We start from the raw sequence: 23409 nt of genomic DNA, 5'->3' as shown, positions 1-23409 counted from the left end.
CCTCTTCGCTTCACATCCGGTTTCGTCCGCCGTGCGCCTGGAGGTGCCTCGGGCTCGGCTTTCATTTCTGCTGCGCCGGGTGGGTTGCTGGTGCCTGCGTAGCATTTGAAGGGGCGAGGGGTTAGAGGTCAATTTTGAATTTTGAGATTTTTCACGAATTTGGTGACCCAGAATAGGGTTGCCAACTTTTAATTTTGCGTAACCGTTTTAAAAGAAAGCTCAACTACTTATCTTAACCAAAGTTTCATCAGATTTTACCATCAAAAAACAAAAGAAAGAAAAAAAAAGCGCAAGGGCTATAATCTGAGAGTAAGGAACAGGTCTTTAAAGCGAATACCTTTAACTTAAAGGGGGGAAAAAAGTCATTAAATTGTTCTCGTTTTCTGATTTGACTGGAGACAAGTAAAGACGACCCCATATCACTAATTGTCAACCCTGCATTGGGCACCACTAATTTAGCTACATTATAGGGCACTGGCAGACGGGCATTTGGTCCCCAGGAACGTTCTGTCTTGTCAGAACTATGGGTCTTCCCTGCAACATTCAAATAATAAAAATAATAGCTAACGGTTGCTACGTATTAAATGCTTCTCATCCATAGTCTGAATTACTTCAACCCAGACCATACAATGTGTTGGTACCATTAGCTCTGAATTACAGATGAGAACATCAGGGCATAGAAAGTTGCTGTGATTTGTCCAGGGTCGACCAGTAAATGCTGAAGAGGTGATTCAAACCCAGCCTGAACTCTTACAGTCATTCAGACCATTCTTAAAATAAGCGTTTAAATATGCCTCTGCCTCAGACTCTTTATTCATCAACTTTTAAGTTTTAGAGATTGAGCTGAGAGAGGACTGTAGCCACCTTTTTGACACACCACTATTGTTCCTGGGATAGGACAGGAAGTGTTGATGTTCCTTTTCGAAACCCAAACAAATCGAAATTTGTTTGATTTTACAAATGTTTGATTTTGGCTTATTTTAGGATCTTGAAAATCTGCCTTTGCTTATTCAAGTGTTATTATGTAAAGTTGTTAATTTTTTTTTCTTTGATCCCTTAAGCTATAAAATAGGGACGGGAAAGCAGAATCAGGTACTTAAAGAGAAAGTCTCCTTTGACCCTGCTTTCCCCAGTGGGAAGATGAAGTTCCCCCACTGACAACTTTAGTAATCTTATTTAATGTCCCAAAGACATTAGAACATAGGATTCTCTCTGATCCTAACTTCTTTGAAACAAGTCCTAAATCTAGGCCCATTTGAAAAAGAGCCTTTTTCCTCACTTGCCTAACTCTTTGAACTTGGTGAATAATAGTGGAACTCCCAGTAACACAATCTGTCATGTAAATTAGGCTTCTGAAATATTAAGAGGAATGTCCTCCAGGTTCTGCCACTATCAGAGGTTGGTAAAAAAAAAAATTTTTTTTTAATTGCAAAATGCAAACCCCACTTCCTCTCCTCAAAACAGAGACTCATGTAAATAGAGTGAAGAGATTATTATTAATGTGGTGGCACTGTTTTCCTAGAAGGCTTAAGTCATCATCACCCAGGACTGAAGATCTCCCCATTTTCAAAACAGATGCGATCATATTTCAGGTAGCTGGAAACCAATTTGGAGTAGGTTTAATATAGCCTTATTACCATTTGTTTCTTGCTTGAGTGACTCAGTATAATAGAGGTGTAAACATGATATAACATACAAGGAACATTTGCAAAGAGGATTTCAAAGAGGTACTTACTGAGTTTTAAAGAGGAAATAGGCTTAAGCTTAAAGGTCACAATTAAAATCTTTCTAGGGAAACCATAGTGTTCAGTGGTTAAGATTAAAAACCACATTACTGAAAGGTAGCCTGCAGCATTCAACCCATTCAATTGGTATTAAACTGGTAACTGATGAAATAAGCATTCTGAGTTAAATTTTAATTCTAATGTGCTTGGCAAAGCTGAATTGCAGTGCACTTTATCTTTTTGGATATAAAATCAGAATGCACTATGCTATTAAAAATGTGTCCTTATTTACTAGTATTAATCATTAATTTTGAAGTACACTAAACTCTTACTATACTGAGGACGGCCACCTGAACAATTTCATTCGCTACATCAAAACCCTTCAAGTAGGTACTTAGTGTTCTCATTTTACAGGTGAGGAAGTTGAAGGTCAAAGAGGTTAGATAGCTTGCCTAAGTGCCAAAGCCAGGGTTTGAATATAGTGCCCAGTGAGAACTTTGACATAATATAGCTTCCATTCAGAGGAAGAACTTTCCATCCCTTTGTCCATTCTCCCCTGACTACATCAAATAGACTTGCATCTCGGAATGTGACTTCCCATATACAGGTGTACAGTTGACCCTTGAACGACATGGGTTTGAACCGCAAGGGTCCACTTATACATGGATTTTTTTCACTAAATATGTACCGCAGCACTATATGATCCGCAGTTGGTTGAATCTGCAGGTGCATAACCACGGATGCAGAGGGCTGACTGTAAGGTTATACTTGGATTTTCTTCTGTGTGGCGGACCAGCACCCTGAAACCCCTAGTTGTTAAGGGTCAGCCATACTTTTAATAAACAATATTTTCCAACTCTCGGAGTTGCTTTTCTTGAAAAGGTGGGAATGAGGAGACACAACATGAAAATACATTCTCTTCTGGCATGGTAGAAAGGTGGATCCAGGAACCTTTTACTTTACAAATGGAATCCTTAGCTTGGCTATTGCTAATCCAGTCATTGTCAGTGTATACCAGGGATGGGCAAACTAAAACCAATGGGCCAAGTCCAGCCCCCTGCTCATTTTTGCACAGTTCAAGAACTAGGAATGGTTGGAAAAAACATCAAGTGAAGAATTATGATTCGTGACATGTGAAAATTACGTGGAACTCCTCAATGGTAAGAAATGCCCCTCCCACCCTGATGCAGGATGCTCATAGTCGGGGAGGCTGTGCACGTGTGGGGGTCGGAGGTTAGTGGGAAACCTCTATATATTCGGCTAAATTTTGCTGTGAACCTAAAACTTCTCTAAAAAACAAAGCCTATTAAAATATATATGAAGTTCAAATTCAACATTCATAAGTAATGTTTTATTGGAACACAGCCACACCCATTTATTTATATCTTATCTACGGCTGTTTTCACCCTACAAGGATAGAGTTGAGTAGTTGAGACAAGATGGCTTGAGAAGCCTAAAATATTTACCGTCTTGGCCTTTACAGAAAAAGTTTTCCCATCTCTCGTATAGATTAAGATCCTGGTTGGAGTGATGCCCCTGGAGTCAAACTTCCAGGCTTCATAGTACCCTTTGCACCTCTTACTAGATGTGAGGCTTTTGACAAGTGACCTAACCTTGCTAACCTCAGTTTACTGAGGCAAGAATACAACCCTTATAGGACTATTTTAAAGATTAAATGAGTTAATACACATAAAGCACCAAATCCATGTTAGTATAATTTATTTTGATTTTTGAGAATTTCACATTCCTCATACGGCCTTTCCTTTTAGAATCTGTTTATATTTTCTCTCAACTATTTGAAATATACTTTCTCTATGTGAGTGTTATATTTGTCTGATCAGGAGTCAGCTCCTTGTCTACCAGAAGCCCTCACATGACATGGTTATGTTGATTGTTCCTATTTTACCCTCCAGTTTGTACTTTTTGATCAAAATTAGCTCCAGAAGAGTAGTTATCTTATTACTTCCTCTGTCTTCCAGATGCAAAACTGCCAGCATGGCAAGTCAAGAACCAATTTGTCTTTTCCAATGCCAGGTTTCTTGGTGGCATATATGCATTTTCTTTCCAGAGGACATTGATTCAAACATTTTGCCATTCCCCAGTTCTTAGAAAGTGACAACTTACCATATCTTACATAAAATCACTCTGAGTAACTTGACAAAGAATGTAGTTGAGTGACTATTCTGAAGATTTTCAAAGATTCTTATTCAGCAGAAAAAAATGTAAACACTGTTAGCCAAGAATTTCTGGATAGGTTGGAATTCCAGAGACCAAAAAGTGCCCGTTCATAAGCTACATAATTAGGTTCTGTTATTTTAGTAAAAGATATTTAGATTCAGCTAACATTTGTTGAGCACCTATGATGCACTATATCTTTTTTGGGATTTATGTCCTTTCCTCTCCACACTGTTGCCAGCTTTAGAGACCAAGTCAATGAGCCAGACTTCGGACTTTTAAAGTTCTTCAACCCTACTAACTGGTCACTTTGGGCAAATAATTTTCTTTTTCTGTTTTTTTTTTGGCCACGCCGCGCAGCTTGCAGGATCCTAGTTCCCTGACCAGGGTTAGAACCCAGGCCCCTCGCAGTGGAAGCACCGAGTCCTAACCAATGGACCACCAGGGCATTTCATATTTTTCTGAGATTATTTTCTAACTTGTAAAATAGGAATAATAATAATAGCTGACTGAGTAGTTGTGGGAATCAAATAAGGTAACCCACGGAAATCATTTAGTCACTGTGAGTGAAACGTGATACTTTTCTTTCCTTCTTTACCTGTCAACCCCATAAAATGCATTTACAAGCAATTCCCATTTCAGCTCTATCCTGTAAAAATTAAAAGAATTATCTTTCCACCTGCTAAATTTTAGGATCTCAGCTTCTTAAGGTCAGAGCAAAAGCTAGCTACCTCCTTTATCTCATGTAGATGGGTGTGCTATCGAAGTGGCCCCTGTATTTGCTGGCTGTTCGCAATGTGTCCTTGGTAATTAAAAAGGGTCTTCTCTGAAATGTATACTGGGAGTTGGAAAGAGCTCACAAATTTGTCTTTGCCTCTAGGTATCTTGTTTCTGTTCATCACCAGTTTTTCATAGTTTGGGTAAAATCTCATAAATATGGCCAGAACTAGGGTGAGGCAATGAGGACACAAAATTTAAGGAGACACTTTTAGGGTCGTGCAAGATCTTAACACTAATACGTTTTTCTTCTTATCTGCTAGATCATGAAAAAGTTTGGCCTTATTTTAAAATAAAGTACTCATTATACAGAGGGTATGGCCAATTGTCTTAGGTACGCAAGAGGGAGGGTTTAGAATGGGAAAGAAAACGTTAGCATTACCCTGGTCAATTTTTATTAAACTCCTTTGAAATAAGTGGAGTTTAAATGCCCATTCTTCACGGATTCTTGATGCAGAGAAGAGACCGCACAGGATGTTGTGAGTTCAAAGCAAGGGGTACTTTTCAGGTGTTTTTTGTTTGTTTGTTTTTTGTTGTTTTGTTTTTTGCTTTTTGTTCTTTCCCCACTCCTGCTACGGCTTCTGAATCTGGGGCTATGTCTCTGCAGGTTGAATTATCCTAGCTGCTGTCCTGGATCACTACCCCTCTACCTCGCCACTGCCCTGTTGCTCCAAAGATGAATTTGGGGCAAGAGGGGAGAGCCGGAGCGCCGCTGTCCTTGGAGTCTGCAGCAGCGGCAGCAAGCCACACGGCCGCGACTGTGAGCGTTGGTCGCTGTGCAGACGCCAGGAGAGCATGACTGATGATGCGACCAGGACCTTGGGGAAAGGTGAGTCCTCTTGACAGCTGTCCGCGGGCTGGGGGCGCCCCGTGGCTGGATGTTGGCTCTGGTGAGGCGGCTGCCGGCCTTGGCCTCCAGACCAGCGTGGCGAGGAGGGACAGGGTTCCTCCGCACAAAAGCCACGTGCAAAAAAAAGGTGTCTTCTCTGGGACACGGGAGGCGGAGCGCCCGCGGCCCTCTTGGGGTCCTGGGGAGGCGAGTGAGCCCCTCTTCTCTCTGGGCTAATCCACCTCCCTGTATCCCCCTCCGCCCGCAGGGAGCGCCCCCCCAGGGCCTGTCCCAGAGGGCCTGATCCGCCTCTACAGCATGAGGTTCTGCCCCTACGCGCACAGGACGCGCCTGGTCCTCTGGGCCAAAGGCATCAGGTGAGAAGTGGGGTGGGGGGTGCCCATAGGCATGTGGGAACGTCTAATATCTGGGGAGCCCTGTTCAGATTTCAGAGGCTCTCTGTGCCTTTCTTCTGAGGCAAAGTCAATAAACGGTTAGCAAAGGACAGGTTCTTGACAGTGCCGTCCTGAAATGCAGAGACAGGCCTGTGCAGGAAACTTTTAGGACAACTCAGAGTAAACTGAATGATGGCTCTGGTGAGCTGCTTCCTCCCCTAAAGCTTGTGAAGAAAGGCACCACGGAGGCTACCGAGGCCTTCCCTGACTGCTCCATCCAATGTAAACCCCACCCCAGGCATCTTCAGGTCAATTCTGTTCTCTTCATTGCGCTTGCAATGTTTTCTTATTTGTTTATCCGCCTCTCCTTTACATCCCCCAGCCCCACTTCCACTGCCTCTCCCCCTCCCCCAACACACATAGAAACACACACTCACACACACACAAATGTAAGTTCTTGAAGGTAGGGACTTGTCTCTCTTATTCATGGGCCAGAAGAGAGCCTGGCACGTAGTAGGTGCTTAAAACTATTTTTTGAATGAATGAACAAATAGTTCCAAACAGTGAAATAGAAGGAACTGCTATCAAAGAGGTATCCTGAAGGTACCCACACACCTGATAAATAGGTACACACCCGTCCAGAAGGAATTTTGCAAGACGAGCTCCTGCAAAGGACATCTGGATTTGGAAGGCAGAGCAACTTTGCTGGAATGTGGACGGCTGGATGGAGCCAGCTCAAAGCCAAGGTGTTGAGAAGTATTACTCCAGCCTCTTGACTCTGGCCTTGGAGAATCGGTAGTTCGGGAGTTTAGGATTCATGTTAAAGAGATGCAGAGACTAATACAGAGACGTTTTAAAGAAAATTATGTAGTTCTGCTCTGTGGAGTTTCTATGGCTTATATTTCCAGGTTCTTCCCTCTTGCTCAATTCTACTTGGCCTTAAGGTTACTTTTTTTTTTTTTTTTAAGAAAAATAACAATTGATGTTTTACCCCCAGTGATGAAGTGGCAGCTTAGGAACTGATGTAAATACTTCTTTGGGGCAGGGTTTCTCACCCTTGGCACTGTTGACGTTCGGAGCTGGATAGTTCTTTGCTCTGTGCGTTTGGTGAGGGCAGGAGCTATCCTGTGCACTGCTGGATGTCTAACGGCGTCCCTGGCCTCTACCCGTTAGATGGCAGTAGAATCCCCCTCCCTCCAGTTGTGGCAAACGAAAAATGTCTCCAGATATCAGATTTGTACTTTCAAACTTTAAAATGTACTGAAATCTGTGGTGCCATGGTTAAGCTTGTGAGCTCTGAGTCAGACTGCCTGGCCTCCCATCTCGGCTCTGCTACTTCTTAGTGGGTGATATTGGGCAGGAGATTGAACCACAAGGAGCCTTATTTCTCATAGGGGCTGTGTTAAATGTTTTCTTTGCCTCCCCTCCGTTGCTCCTCATCATGATTCCCCGATTCACTGGGGAATCATGGGGAGCTAATGGGATAAGGCATCGAAAGCATCTAACACATCTTACTGCAGGAATGAAGACAGTGATGTTGTTATGTATTTTTCTTTGTAGAAACCTAAATTTTAAAAAAAACTTATTGCAAATTTTAATTTTATAGGTTGATTGCTTCTGCTTTCAAGATGAGTGTCTGCCTGCCTAAGCCTTTCATTTTTGTTCTGTCCTGTTTTCCCTTTGCTTTGTAAGACATGAAGTTATCAACATTAACCTGAGAAACAAGCCTGAGTGGTACTTTACAAAGCACCCTTTTGGCCAAATTCCTGTCCTGGAGAACAGCAAAGGTCAACTGATCTATGAATCTGTCATTGCTTGTGAGTACCTGGATGACACTTATCCTGGAAGGAAGCTGTATCCATATGACTCTTATGAGCGAGCTCGCCAAAAGATGTTATTGGAGCTATTCTATAAGGTATATCCAATTTTTTTTAAAGCCACTTACACTCTGTTTTACTTTGTATGTCTTTCCCAAACTCCAATCCATTTTAAAAGTGAAATCGTTGGTGAAATCGATATGTTTAAATACATATGTGTGCCTTAGGAGGATGACTGGTGTGGAATTATAGTAAAGCTGTGACCTCTGATATTAAAGGTTAAAGGCTTAGCCGATAGGTACTTTTCCATTTGAACTAGCAGTCTCAAGAGTTACGGTTATGGTATAGTTATGACTGTGTAACTTGAGACAGGAATATTGAAAGAATTGAAAACTGGTGATAGTTTAAAGGAACCATTTCCAAGATCCCAGGTTAAAAAAAAAAAATAGGGGTGTGAAAAGGGTAATGCACAGAAGGAGATTGTCCTTTATGGGGAACAAGAGTGCCAAGCATCCAGGAAATGTGTAGAAGAGAGAAAAGGGGGCACCTGTTGATAGTGGGAGAGAATATGGTGGAGAAATTTTAAGACAGTTCTCTTTGAAAAGAAACAAAAATAACTCAATGATATTACTAGCTGATGTCTGTTGAGCACTTGTGATGTGCCAAGCACTGTTCTAACTACCTTATAAAGGTTAACTCGTTTAATCCTCACCACTGCCCTTTAAAGTGGGTACTATTATTGCTCCATTCCTCAGATGAGAACACTGAGGCTTAGAGAGGGTAAGTGCCCTACCCAAGATTGTACAGCATGGAAATAGCTGACCAAGTAAGGAGCACCGGAGAGCCCCCTCTAAAGCACCTTGTTTACCAGGGTGCTGTGACAAGTGGATTCCTGAAACCACAGAGGTGGCCCTCAGAGGGAGCTGGGGAGCCTGGATGTGGGTGTTGTCCTGTTCAGCTGGAGTGACAAAGCTCTGGCTGCATTTTTAGGCAGAGCAGGAGCCCTCAGACTTCTCCACTAAGAACCTGTGTCCTCTGATCAGGTCCCACATTTGACCAAGGAGTGTCTGGTAACATTGAGATGTGGGAGAGAATGCGCTGATCTGAAGCTAGCCCTGCGTCAGGAGTTCTGCAACCTGGAAGAGGTACAAAACGGGCCCCCCTCCTGGCCAGATGCAGTGGAAGAAGTGATGCAGGTCCCCACCCTGGTCACCCTGGCACCCTCCACTTTCACAGACTTATTCTTTTCCTGCCAGACTTTGATAAGTTCAGTTACTAGGCATCTGATTTTAACTTGTGGGTACTTGCCCTCTGCTAACGTGCTCTGGAACTTTTCTTGGAAATCTGGCAAGGAGTGAGGGAGGGCATGTGATGAATTTCTTCCTTTCCCAGAATCACCACATTCCTTAAGTATCTCTGCACGGATCCTCTAGCTTCTGCCACTGAGTCCAAGATCTATGTTGCTTAGAGATTGTGTTCGGCTGCTAGTAATAGGGACCTAACCACTGTAAATTTGTCCTATAAGGATTTATTCTTTCACACACACACACACACACACACACACACACACACAGAGGTAAGGTAGTACAGTGCTGTTTTGATGCCTTCTTCATGAAGTTACCAGCGACTGAGGCTTTTTCTCTCTTCCTGTTTGTTATTTTTGGTGCAAGGCTTATATCCTCAAAATAACAAGATAGCTGCTAGAACTGCAGCCATCACATCCAAGTCCAGGTCACAGAAAGGACAACAGAAAGGAAAAAATGGCAAAAGGCCATACTACTTTAAAGGCTTTTCTAGAAGTCCTACCCCATGACTACTTAAATCTCATTGGCCAGAACTTAGTTGTAGAGTCATTAGTATCTGCAGGGGAGCCTGGGAAATTTAGTCTTTTAGCTGGGAACACCCTGCATAAAATCAGAGTTCTATAATCAAGAAAGAAGGGGAAAGTGTCTATGGGTAAGCAAGGAGCAATGACTGTTACCAGATCCTCCATTAATCTGGCAGTATGGGGAATTCTCTGGTGGTCCAGTGGTTAGGACTCTGCACTCTCACTGCTGAGGGCCTGGGTTCAATCCCTGGTTGGGGAACTAAGATCCCACCAGCCCTATGGCAAGGCCAAAAAAAAAAAAAATCCAGCAGTAATAGGGCTACTTACCCTGTACATCTAGAATAACCTGGAAGGCGGTTCTTTGACTTCCTTAATCTTTGTTCCAGAAACTGATAAATTCCCCCTATGAGTGGGTTGTAATTCTTTTGGCAGCCAGAGAATGCTATTTTTATCCCCTTAAGGGAAGGCTGATTACTAATATGCTTCCATTTGACCTTTGTTAAGTGGAAGCAGTTCGATTTATTTACAATTCCAGCTGCCTATCTTAGATTTATACAGTTGCAGTATTTCTGGATGATGAATAGTCATGTGTAAGAAATGTCAGCCTTTGGTCCTGAGAACACAGACTGTGGTCTTGACTCCAAGGAGGCAACTAACTAGGATGAGGTAGACTCTTGGATCCTAGACTTGGTTTTACTAGATTACAGAACCTTTGGCAAGGTTCTGGTCCTCTCTGTGCCTTGGTTTCCACATTTATAGAATGAGGGAGTGTTTTAAAACAGAGAGTTTCTGGGTTCTACAGAGGGACCACTGAGTAGGGGAGGTCTGGTGGGTGGTTCCAGATCCTGCTTCAGCCAGACCAGCCCTGCTCTTATCACCGAATTTAACAAGACATCCAATAAGGTCGAATTTGGAGAGGGAGGGGGACCTCTGCTTTCAAAAAGAAGTTTGAAAGCTCTTGCCCATAGAGAATGTTTAAGGTCTTTATTTCAAAGATTAGCTGAACTGATTTTATAATGTCTGGTTACCTTTTTACAGTTAATTGCTGGGCCAGGGAAAGGAGCTGGGAAACAAAACCCTTTAAATTCAGAGATAATTAAAAACACGTTTTGAACTGTGTTCCTCCTACTCTGTGTTTGGATGATGGATGAACTTTGAAAATTACAGATTGCTAAAGAAACGTATAATATTACGACGGAGGCACAGTTCTTTAGTTGGGTTCTTCCAGGGGAAGTGAACCTGCATTTTTATGCCAGGCATGATGCTACAGGTGCTTTGCATAATCCTCTCATTTAATCTTGCCAACAACCCTGTCAGATCTAATAAATAGCATCAGTGAAAGCTACCTAAACCAGGGCTAGTTTAAGGACCACTCAGTATTCAGCATTGTTCTACCAGATTTGAATGTAGCTTTTGTCCCCTAAAATGTTAGCAGGAATTATAACTACATCAAAGGCAATATCAGAATCTGAAACATGCCCACTGAGCTTGAATTATTTGATTCATTCCTCTCAATACCAGTATATTGACTCTAGGAGATTCTAGTGAAATTGAAACTTGTCAGAATAACTCTAATAGAGATGGTCCCTCTCTATTAATAGAGATGACGTGTACAATTTTTTCCCATGGTTTTGTACAATCAGGATTTTCTGTGAGTTGAAAATATCTTAAATATCCTTGGGCTTTCTGAGTGATAAACAACTCGAGACCAATGTATAATTTTCTGCTACATTATCCTCAAGCGAACGGCTCAGTTTAACTTTTGCAGCCTTACACTCTGACATTTTCTTCTTTTGAAATAAATGCCCTGTTTGACTCCTAAATTTTTCTTTAAAAAAAGTTTCATCGAAATTAAAGGCTTATTGTGCTTGTTATATAACCATATTTTTCTGTGTTATTTTTACAATTCTTTGAGATACATTACTGCTGTTTTTCTTTCTAACCAGCAGGCTCCCCACTTGCTTTCCTGTTCTGAACATTTTCCTGAGTTTTGGAAACTGCCGGGCTGCCCTTCTCTAACCACACGTTCTGTCTTCAAACCAATTTGCTAGTCTTTACTGAATCATTAATCTCAGCAGCATAATTTTTTTAAGGTTTAGTTTTTTAATCTTTATTGCTGACTTTCATTTCAAAATAGCACCTGATCCCACCTTTCTTTTATCTTTGTGGATTGGAATGTTGGCAGAACCTTTCAGCTGTTCTTTTTTCGGGTGGCAGTGCCTTCATTCTAAATATTTTCATTATGGAAGTAGTCCAATCAAGTCCAAGTGCAGTGAAGGACATGATTCAGCCAGATTACAGTCACTCCCCATCTCCTCCCAACCCTCCCAGTTATAGGCAACTACTAATTTACTTTCTTTCTCTATGGATTTACCTGTTTTGGACATTTCATATACATGGAATCATTTAACGTTAGCCTTCCATGTGCTTCTTTTACTTAGTGTAACGTTTTCAAGTTTCATCCTTTATTCCTTTTTATGGCTTAGTAGTATTTCATTGTATGGATACACCAATCTTGTTTATCCACGCATCAGTTGATGGATCCTTCGGTTGTTTCCACTTTTTGGCTCTTATGAATTGTGTTGCTGTGAACATTCATGTATGAGATTTTGGCTCGGACATATGTTGTCAGTTCTCTTGGATTTGTTAGCTAATTTAGCATGTCCACCTACGTGCCATTTTTTGGTTGTAATCACCATTCCTCCACACTAGGGAACTGGTTATCTTCTAGTCACCATGGCTACTTGAGCAGTTTTAGTGCTGCTAGTTTGGTAACTTAATTCATTGTCCAATTCTGACAGCTGCTTTCTAGGTAAACTAATATATGCTGTATTTCTTTTAATAAACTTCCTCTATACCTTCTCCCACCATGTAAACAATAGAATAATAGTTCTTCTTGTTATTTAAAAATTAATTTTACTCATCTTTGATTATAAAGTACTACTTGTTCATTACAGAAAGTTTGGAAAATATAGAAACTAAGAAAAGAAATTCATAATCCCACTACCCAGAAACAACCACTGTTATTATTTTTTTCTCTCCTTTTCTTATGTATATTATTATGTAGTTGAAATTGTACTGTATATAGGACTTGGTTACCATTATGACATAAGGATTTTTCCCATATTTTAATAAACTCTATAAATGCTTATTTATGGGTATAAGGGTGTTTATTAGAGCAGCCTTATTTGTTATGGTGAAAAATTATAAACCTTAATGTACATTAGATAGGGAATGGTTAAATGAAGGCTTCCCTGGTGGCGCAGTGGTTAAGAATCCGCCTGCCAATGCAGGGGCCACAGGTTCGAGCCCTGGTCCAGGAAGATCCCACATGCCACAGAGCAACTAAAGCCATGCACCACAACTACTGAGCCTGTGCTCTAGAGCCGCGAGCCAGAACTACTGAAGCCCACGCGCGCCTAGAGCCTGTGCTCTGCAACAAGAGAAGCCACCACAATGAGAAGCGTGCGCTCTCTGCAACTAGAGAAAAGCCCGCGCACAGCAACAAAGACCTAATGCAGCCAAAAATAAAATAAATAGAATTTTAAAAATTTATAAAAAAAAAAGAATGAGGTAGATCCATGTGTACTGAGATGAAAAGATTGCCTAGGAATATTAAATGAATTACACAGTAATACAAGTGATATGATCCAATTTTGTAGAAGAAAACAAAACTTAACTATATATGCATATATATATATACATGTAAATAAACGCCTGGAAAAATATCTGGACATTTTTCAGACACACATCAGACTCCTACTGGTGACTACTACTGGGAAGGGGATTAGCACTGGGGTGGGAAAGAAAAGTGGTTAAGAGCAGGGATAGGAAGGGAGAGTCTTTACCTTTTATACTGCTTTCTGTGTTTGAATTTTTTTTAAATAATGAGAATGTATTTCTCTATTAGATGTGTAATTATTAAAGATGGAAAAAAATCACTTTTCATTCTGCATAATTTGCCATATGTATAAGCCATAGTTATTTATCCAGCAACACTCATTAGAGTTATTTAGTTTGTTTCAGTTGCTTACCTTTGTGAATGATGCTGCCAGGAACAGCAGCTTCTTTGCATAAAAATCCTTTTCTCTATTTTAGAATATGTCCTTAGGCCGTACTTCCAGGAATGGAGTTACCAGATCAAAGGGTATGACCACTTTAGAGGCTGGAGCTGGATGTTGCGAAATTGCTTCCTCCAAGACATGTGCTGTATACCCCCCACCCTGAGTGTATGGAAAATGCCCTTTGTATCGTCCCCTTTTCACTGTCGGGAGATTTCATTTAAAAAGATATTTGCCTGTTTTGAGAAACAGTAGTTTCTCATCGTTGATTTAATGTATATTTCTTTGATTGCTAGTGAGGTGGTAGATTTCCCCCCAAAGTATTCCATCTCTTCGTGTTTTATTTATGAAAATGGTCTACTACCCATCTGTTTCTCAAGGTCTTACTGATTTTCCTTGTTGATTTGTTTTTTTAGAGTTCCTTATATATAAAGGATATTGGCCTGTTTTTAAGGCACATTTTTTGGGTTTTTTTTACCTTTTCATCTTTGTTTTGTACATATATAAATATAACATTATTGTTCTATAAGTCTTTCCTGTTGTAATTTCTTCTGATGCTTTTATACATAGGAAATCCTCTCCTCCTTCAGAGATTTGATATTCATTTATGTTTTCATCCACCACCCATCACTTTAAAGATATTTGACTTGTCAAGACTTACCCGACTAGCTTTTCCCCCCTACTATCTTACAAATATATTTTGACAAAAAAATTAAGCCCATGAAAAGGATTCCAGGATAGAATTTTCAGGGTGGTCCTTTGATCCCCCCAGATGTTGACAGGTTGCATTCTGAATCTTCACGGGGAGCTCCAGGTTGTAAGTGGTGATCAGCAGGAGGGGCGTGTTCTGCACAGACCCTACTTCTCAGGCTTCTTTCTAGAGAAGTGGTTTTATCTATACTCTAAGTTTGTTCTATACCCTTGGTTTGTTTTAAAGGGAATCAGTTCATCTTCGATAGCTCAGCCTCAGCTCTAGTATGTCAGTGTAGCAGGGACCTGAAATTTGAAATCTTGAGAATCTCCCCCTTGTCTTATATGAACTTAAAAGATTTCTGCCCTGGAGTTGAGTACTTTGCTTCTGCTTCTGGATAAGGGCCTGCATTGCTGATGTACCGGCAGGTGGCTTTGTGTATTTTATTGGGGGAGGGGGGTCTGCTTCATTTTTTTTTTTTAAATAAATTGCTATTTTATTTTTTTAATTTATTATTTATTTATGGCTGCGTTGGGTCTTCGTTGCTGCATGGGGGCTTTCTCTAGTGGTGGCAAGCAGGGACTACTCTTCATTGCGGTGTGCGGGCTTCTCACTGCAGTGGCTTCTCTTGTTGCGGAGCACGGGCTCTAGGCATGCGGACTTCAGTAGTTGTGGCAAGCGGGCTCAGTAGTTGTGGCTCACGGGCTTCAGTAGTTGTGGCACGTGGGCTCAGTAGTTATGCTGCACGGGCTCAGTTGCTCCGTGGCATGTGGGATCTTCCCGGACCAGGGCTCGAACCCGTGTCCCCTGCGTTGGCAGGCAGATTCTTAACCACTGTGCCACCAGGGAAGTCCCGGGTCTGCTTCTTAAGAGCTATTTCCATCAAGAAAAACCTCTTTCTTCCTCCTCCAACCAGGATAGCAGCACCCGCTGAGAGCCACCAGGCTGTCCTGGTTAGAGGTCCGGGGTTTGTCGGCTGTGGTGTAAATGACCACGTGCAGGGCAGGTGGCCAAGTCAAGGTCTAAAGTGCAGTTATTGAAGCTGCACTTGAGAGTCCAAGATTGCAGACTGAAGCGTTTTAGAATGCCTGGTTTGAGGAAGTCTGGGCTTCGCTTCTCTTTACAATCTTGCTCCTTAAAAAAATTTTGCAGATTTCCTTTTCCTCCTTGTTGAACCTCCTGGCGGGGAAGCCCCGGCCAGTGAGCCTCACCACGATGGCCACGAGGGAGAGCCCCGAGCGCTTCTTCCTTTTACGTGCGCTCTAGCGCGAACCTCCTTTCGTCCGCCTGGGGGAGCCCAAGAGGCCTTCGCAGTAGATGAGTGGCCCTTCCAGGCTTTTCAAGTTCAGGGGTGGAAGTAGCGATACTCACGTCTCACCAAGCAGTCCCTCCCTCTTGATTTGCATGCTCACTCCTAATCCCTTGTCACATCTAAAAGCAAGAAAAGGATCTGTAGTCATTTTTCAGTGAACTGGAGAACAGAAAAGTTTTAAAAATAGAGTTTTCTACTATTCCAGAACATCAAATGGCTTTCCCTAAAATATCTCAATTCTTAATCTGAATTGAAGATGTGCTAACACTTTAAGGAAGCCTGAGGGCTTGAAGCTAGAGGCTCAGTTCCCTCCCCAGGCCATGCATGGCCTTGTGGGGATGTCTAGGGCCTTGGTGGAAAAGTGTCTTCTCTAAGCAGGCCATCTTGCCTTGCTTGACGATTCCAAGGACAATAGTTCTGAGAGTGAGGGAGTCCATCATGAGAAAAGCTATTCAACATTAAGAATGGCCAATATCATTATATGTGGCAGGTGGGTGACAGGAATAACTCATAACAGAGTTTTTTAAAATGACATTGGATATTAACATAAGCACCACTAAGTGGGTCGAGGTATAGCCACAGCTTCCTGTTCTGTTTCTGATGACAGAACACTTAGGAACGATAAGACATTGGACATTGAGACTGTCGGTTTATTTTACTCCTGAGTATCTGAAAAATTGTCAGAGCAGCTAATTGGCTGTAAGCAAGGGACTTAGTTTAAACTGAGAACACAGAAGAACTATTTTAAGTCAAGTTGCCTGAAGACCTTCTTATCCATGGAATGAAACAGGAAGGAGAGAATTTTGAAAAGCTCTTTTGCCATGATTGTGTCATACCTCTTGGTTAGTTAGGTGCTCTGGCAGAGCCCCTGACAGAGAGACTGAGAAAGAGGAAAATTGAGCGGGAAGTTCTCACAGGGACGCTCAGAGCTGGGCCAGTCCTTGGATGTAGAGGGAAAGAGGCTTTCAGAGTTTGCTGATTCTAAGCTTTTTGCTGCTACTTAAATTTTAAGAACAGGCAAAGAATTCACAAGAGACTTGGGGAAGGCTCTGTGATTAGAGTCATCATACATACATATTTGAAGTTGAATGACACAGAGTTGACACTAGTCTGGGACTTAGGAGAATGGTGTTTTTGTCTCAGCTCTGGCACTAACCAGAGAGCCCTCTTACTTCCCTGGGATGGAGTTTCCTCCTCTGTAAGCGAGAGTCTCTTGTGCTTCCACGCAGAAGACAAGAATCAGCTCACCAGCATGTTTTCCTCTCCACTTGAACTGCCAGGAAACTCAAGTCAAATCCAAAGGTTTATTTATTAAAGAACTCTGCAGGAGCCTTGGTTTGATATCTTGAGACCGTTTTCCTTCCTTATTTTGACCTTCTGTTCTAACTTTTATTTTCCCTGATCTTAGCAGTTATTATTTTTCATATTTAATATTTTAGTGTACACGTTTTTGTACACTGCAACTCTAATCCTTTGTGTAATGAGCATGGTATAAATAAATGGAAAAATGGAAGGGGAGTCACACTAGATGAATCCCAGTAACCCTTCCAGTACTGAAGTTCTGTGATTCTAAGGGGACAAGTCATTTCACATGTCCGGAAAGTCTCAGGTTTGCAGAGGAGGGAGCTCTCCTATTGAAGATCCTAAAGACGGTAATAAACCTCCAGGGAGGCCTGGCCAGGTTGTGCTCCTGGGTCACTGCAATGTGTCTGTAGGGGAGCCAGCGCTCTGTGCTGGTTTATAGGAAGACTGCTTTTCTATTGGGATTTTTAGACTTGCTCTATATGAAATCTGGTGGAGAAATGCCTGTTTGAGGCAGGGCTCAAGAATCTACAGCTGTATCAAGAACTCCAAGGAATTTTGATGTCACACTTGGATTAAAGAAAGTCTGAGGGAATGTGTAAATGTATTTCAGGGGCGAGGGAGAGGCTGGCAGAAGATAATTGATGCCTCATTCATTTCATCCATATACTTATCTTGACTTTTTATTGTACCAAGCACCTTGATAAGGTTTAAATTGCTTTATGAGTGTTTATATAAAAATTGATTGTATCTATAAGATCATATATATTCAAAGGCATACTCCTACTCTGAGTAAATGAAAAGCTTGAAAAATATATACTAAATAAACATCAATTACTAAGCAGTTATTCATTTTCAAAATATCTCATCACTTTACCAAAGGACTCATCATGGGTTCTAGTAAATGTCCATATGTAGTCTGTTTTGACAAGGACTTTCTCAAGAGTACCTCTGCTCTGTAAAGCAGAAGAGTTATATAGAAGTTCCAGAGTCGATCAGTTTAGATTCAGTTCTCATTTGTGCCATGAAAGGCCAATAAGAAGCTGGAGGTATACGTTTCAAAGCCAGTGATAAAAGTTTGGGTGATTACTATCTGTTCCTGAACATAAAGAAGGTTTGGGGCTTTCTGGAATCCATAATAACTGAACAATTTGTTCCTTTCCCCTGTAAATCAGGACTTATTTACACATGGCTGAAAATAGCCTCTGTTTTGAGTTTTCATTGGCCAGATTCTTCCACTTTAGTACCATCTTGTGAGTTTCTTCGAACAAAGTGATGCCACCGAACATTTTTTCAGACTTTCAGGACACTAGTCAGGGGGGTGTCCTCTATGCCATACTGGGAGGTAATAAAGACATAGACTTTAGGGCACCAAGATTTGCTTTCTCCTCTGAGAAGGGTGGCAGGTGGAAGATCCCATTGATCTTTTCTGTTGGGGAAGGATTTGCTTTCTGCAGATGTAACCTCTGGGGGGTCTCTGTGCTTTCTTATCACGAGAGCTCACGTTTTTTCATGCATGATTCCGTCGCTCCTCACCATAACCTCTGAGGAGGGCACTAACATTACCACCATTATACAGATGAGAAAAATGAGGTTTGGAGGAGGAGGTGGGTAAGTTGCCCTGGGTTCCATGTTGAATGAGAGGTAGAGCCCAAGGTAGGACCAGGTCTGCTGGTACCAGAGCTCATTCTTTTTTTTTTTTGTAAATTTATTTATTTATTTATTTTTGGCCACATTGGGTCTTTGTTGCTGCGCGTGGGCTTTCTCTAGTTGCAGCGAGCCGGGGCTACTCTTCATTGCGGTGCACGGGCTTCTCATTGCGGTGGCTTCTCTTGTTGCGGAGCAAGGCTCTAGGCATGCGGGCTTCAGTAGTTGTGGCTCGCGGGCTCTAGAGCGCAGGCTCAGTAGTTGTGGAGCACGGGCTTAGTTGCTCCGCGGCATGTGGGATCTTCCTGGACCAGGGCTTGAACCCGTGTCCCCTGCATTAGCAGGCAGATTCTTAACCACTGCGCTACCAGGGAAGTCCCCAGAACTCATTCTTAACTTCAGCCCTAGACTACATCATAGAGGCAACAAGCTGTCCTGGAGTACGAAGAATCAAGCCTGAGAGATAGAGATAGGAAGTTTGAAATCTAGATAAAGGACACAGGAATCTAGATCTATACCTACGGGGAAGTATTTAGTTGATTATGCTTTTCGTGGGTCAAAGAGAGTCTTTTGCTTGATTTAACTAGGTAACTGGCGTCATACTTTTCTCTATGGGAAGACCTGGCCCAGCAAAAACCTCCGCTAAGCACTGTTGCTTTTTAAATTCTCAAGTACCTTTCCCCCGCACTGTCTTTGGCTATCTCTCTGTCAAGAGTTTGTTTTCTTGATGATTCATCTATCCAGGTTGATTTGTCCCATTTGGGAATGCGAAATTTTATTTTAATGTAAAAAGTTGATAGTGTTGGGTGGCCAATACGTGTGAAGTTCAAAGCGCTCAAATAAACAAAGAAAATATGATAGAAAGACAGTGTTGGGATTTGAACGAGCCCATTAGATAGCCCTGCTCTTGCCTGCCTTAGTTTTGAATTGATTGAGAAACAAGGCAAAAGAGGAAGATGTGTGGAGACTGTGGTATCCCCTTTTTTACAGACCAAGTGGACCCTGGAGAATGGGAGTCACAACTGCAACAAGTGGGGTTCCTAATGTGGCCCTTCCCTCCCAGTAACGGGCAATGATGGTCAGGGGCAGGGCCCCCTCTCCAGGGGCTGAGCTCATCCCTGGAAAGCTTAGCACAGGGAAGAACCTGTTCTAGGCCGAGAAGGAGTGGCTGGGCTGGGCTATCCTTCGAAATCCTCCAGTCAGATGAGCTGCACGAATGCCCCAGGGTTGAAAGGAGGGCAGGACTGAGCATGGCCAGGAGTACGACCCTAAAGGAGGTGGAAGAAACCTCAGGAAAAGGGAAGACGCATTCACCTAACAAAATGGAAGGCGAATCAAAGTCTTGGTTCTCCTTCTTTGGGAAATAATTTGATATTTGTACTTAGTGTCTATAAATACGTTAGCATATAGGTAAATTAACTTGCTTTTGCTCTGTTTAAACTTTCAGATTCTTGGCTATCAGAACACCATCTTCTTCGGTGGAGACTGTATATCCATGATTGATTACCTCTTTTGGCCCTGGTTTGAGCGGCTGGATGTATATGGAATAGCTGAGTAAGACATTTAACTGTGTGGCTGTGGATTCCTAGGGTCGCCCTAGTGCTTGAAATGGTCTGTGTGCCATTTGTCCTTCTTTGGACATGTTTCACATGAATGTGAAACACAATCGGGTTTTAAACTATGTGTTGCCTTGTTCAAAATGCATCTGTGCTCTTATGCCACTAGCTGTGGACCCAAACTTTACCCATATTTCTGCTGATAAGACCGTGTCCGAAAGCCTCCTGCCATGCTACAGAGCCCACTGTCCTCAACACCCACCCAGCACAGGCCGGTGGTGAACGCAGAAGCAGGGGAAGGGTCTCAGTCACAGGGTTTTGGCGCCTTGTCTGCAGCTCCCTCGGTGGCCCGCCACCTGGTCCTGCTGCGTCACCCAGTGGACCCCACACACCTTACTCACACCTTAGTTTCCCAAGGAACCTTTCCCCAGATAGGCATACCCTTCAAAAAATAAATGATTTTTAAAGTAATATATGCTTGATGTTGTACAAACAAACAAAATGGCCAGCCATACGCCATGGGAGTGTAGGGATGTTTAAAGTAGAAGAAATTGCCTGGTAGACTCAGGGAGGCTGCATAGGAGCCCTGGGCAGAACATGTGCTTTGTTCCCACGATGCTCACAGGAGAGGTTGAACTTGTGCTGCCTCTGCTCTCACGCCAGCCGGTTGCATGGTGGGTGCCGGCCACTCTGGTGTTTGGGAATCCAGTCCTGCCGAGGTAGAACTGCGTCTCCTTCATAATGCACACACTTGAGTCTACCCAGGAGGCATCTCCTGTACGTCCCACTTAGGGAAGTTCAGATATAACAAACTTGGATATTTTAAACTATGTCACACCATAAACTTTACAAAAACCTGTCTCTTCTGGGAACAGAGTGTTGAACCACAGATTAGGAACCCTCACCTCTTCTCCTGGATTTTACACTAACAAGTTTATTGCCTGGGCAAGTCACTTTACAGATCCTAGACCTAAACATCCCGATCGGTCTTTGAAAGGACCCAGTCAGCTCCGTTATTTCAAGGTTTAATGATTGTTTTACTCATTGCTTTCCAAAAAAAGTGTTTTTGGAAACTACTTGTCTTTATTTTTTTCAAACCTCCTAAAGTAAAATCTGAGAACGACAGAAGGATGTGTCTTTCAGGGGGTTGTCTTTTTGTTGGCAAACAGTGAAGCACAGATACCTTATTTCCCCAGAACACTCAATGCACAAGCATTTTAACTGCAGGGTTAGAAGCAACAGCTTTTGCAATTCTAAAGCACACACAGCCATTCCAAGAATTAGATTTTCCTCCAGTAAGTGATTGTGCTCAGTTGATAGTAAGGGAACTGAGATACCTTTATGGCCCCAGTAAATCCATTTCTTGTAGCTTGTAAGTCTAAAAAGTGATCCGTGTCCCCTTTGCCCTTTAGCTGTGCTAACGATTCTCTCCTGTCCTGCAGCTGTGTGAACCACACCCCCGCGCTCCGGCTCTGGATCGCAGCCATGAAGCAGGACCCCACAGTACGTGCTCTTCTCATAGATAAGAACATCTTCCTCGGCTTCTTGAATCTCTATTTTCAGAACAACCCCGATGCCTTTGACTATGGGCTAAGTTGCTGAGCCTTGCAGTCTACCCATTCACCACCCAGAATTCCCAAGCACGCTGTGATTCTGCATCAGCACTTGTTTTGGTGGGGCAGTCAATCTCTGTTCATTTTCTTTGAGGTTCCCAATAAACATGGAGACAGAATCATTTCTGATAATCATTTGTATGGCTCCTCTAGCCCACAGCGTCCAGTGATTCTCTAGAAATCTCAGTGCTAATGTCCAGGGACATTTTGAGAGCCTGTGTGCCTCCCAGTTCCACGGTTATCGACCCAGTTTGACCTCCAGGTTGTTGGTGCTGATGTTGAGGTTCAAGGCCGCCCCATCACTGATGCTTGTCACTACAGATGGCACCCTCCACAACTTCCTGGTGAGAGAGACGAGAGGGAAGAAAATGCTTCAAGTCCAAATACTCTCCATTTGGCAAATGAAAGCTGCAGTCCCTGTGGGTGTGCATGAGTTTCATTCTCCCTCAAACTTTGGCCGTGGGCCCGGGAGACACCAAGGGTCCTGTGACTGAAAGAATTCCAAAGCAGGAAATGAAACACCCATTATCACCCTGGACTACCGACGTCAGAATATCACCGGTGCTGTCAGGGCTCAGGATGGCTCACAAAATGTTCTATAGCCAACATCCTGCCTTAAAAAAGTACACACATCCCAAACCCAGTCAGAGGTAAAGGTCATTCTGTTGGATTTGCGTCACAGACGCTTTCAATTCATCCCAACACATGCCTCTGGTTGCCTGTTGTGTACCAAGCCTGGGCTGTGTGGGTGATAAAGATGACAGAGATGACAAAGACACAGGAGCCCCTGATCTCTCCACTCATCTTGGTTGAGATTTTAAACCTAGAGCTTTCGGAGCTGCTTGTCTTGCAGTGGGAATGCTTCTCTTTTTAAAAAAATTATTTTTAATTGAAGTGTAGTTGGTTTACAGTGTTGTGTTCATTTCAGGTGTACAGCAAAGTGATTCAGTTCTACATGTATATATTCTTTTTCAGATTCTTTTCCATTATAGTTTATTACAAGATATTAAATATACTTCTCTGTTCTATACAGTAGCTTCTTGTTGTTTATCGATTTTGTATAGAGTAGTGTGTATCTGTTAATCCCAAACTCCTCCTTTCCCCTTGGGTAACCATAAGTTTGTTTTCTACGTCTGTGAGTCTGTTTGTGGTTTTTATTTTTTTTTTAATTTTCCACGCCCCCTGCCTTGATTTGTGCCAAAATAAATGATGTTTTGCTTTTAAGATAAAAATCCAATTATTCCTTGATAATATGTAGGAAAACAATTGGCTTTGTACATTAACCTTGTATCCTGCAACCTTGCTGTAGTTGTTTATTAGTTTCAGGAGGTATTTTTTTTTCTTGAAGTATAGTTGATGTACAGTATTTTTTTTTTTTTTTTTTTTTTTTATTTATTTATTTATTTATTTTTGGCTGCGTTGGGTCTTCATTTCTGTGCGAGGGCTTTCTCTAGTTGTGGCGAGCCGGGACCACTCTTCATCGCGGTGTGCAGGCCTGTCGCTGTCGCGGCCTCTCTTGTTGCGGAGCACAGGCTCCAGACACGCAGGCTCAGTAGTTGTGGCTCACGGGCCTAGTTGCTCCACGGCATGTGGGATCTTCCCAGACCAGGGCTCGAACCCGTGTCCCCTGCATTGGCAGGCAGATTCTCAACCACTGCGCCACCAGGGAAGCCCTGATGTGC

General features: G+C 42.5%; 1 protein-coding gene across 1 annotated transcript; it reads left to right on the top strand.

Annotated features, from left to right (window-relative positions):
- LOC133093625 (glutathione S-transferase omega-2-like) lies at positions 1–22632 on the top strand. Its single transcript, XM_061193552.1, has 7 exons — positions 1–79; positions 5284–5505; positions 5774–5882; positions 7593–7815; positions 8761–8862; positions 20006–20112; positions 21557–22632. Exons 2-7 carry the CDS (start codon positions 5472–5474, stop codon positions 21714–21716), a joined length of 735 nt encoding a protein of 244 aa, XP_061049535.1. The 5' UTR covers positions 1–79; positions 5284–5471; the 3' UTR covers positions 21717–22632.
- The last annotated feature ends 777 nt before the right edge of the window (positions 22633–23409 follow it).

Source organism: Eubalaena glacialis, chromosome 1 (assembly GCF_028564815.1).
Source record: "Eubalaena glacialis isolate mEubGla1 chromosome 1, mEubGla1.1.hap2.+ XY, whole genome shotgun sequence".
NCBI lineage: Eukaryota > Metazoa > Chordata > Mammalia > Artiodactyla > Balaenidae > Eubalaena > Eubalaena glacialis.
The sequence above is the reverse complement of the archived record's forward strand: the minus strand, read 5'-3'. Positions and strand labels throughout refer to the sequence as shown.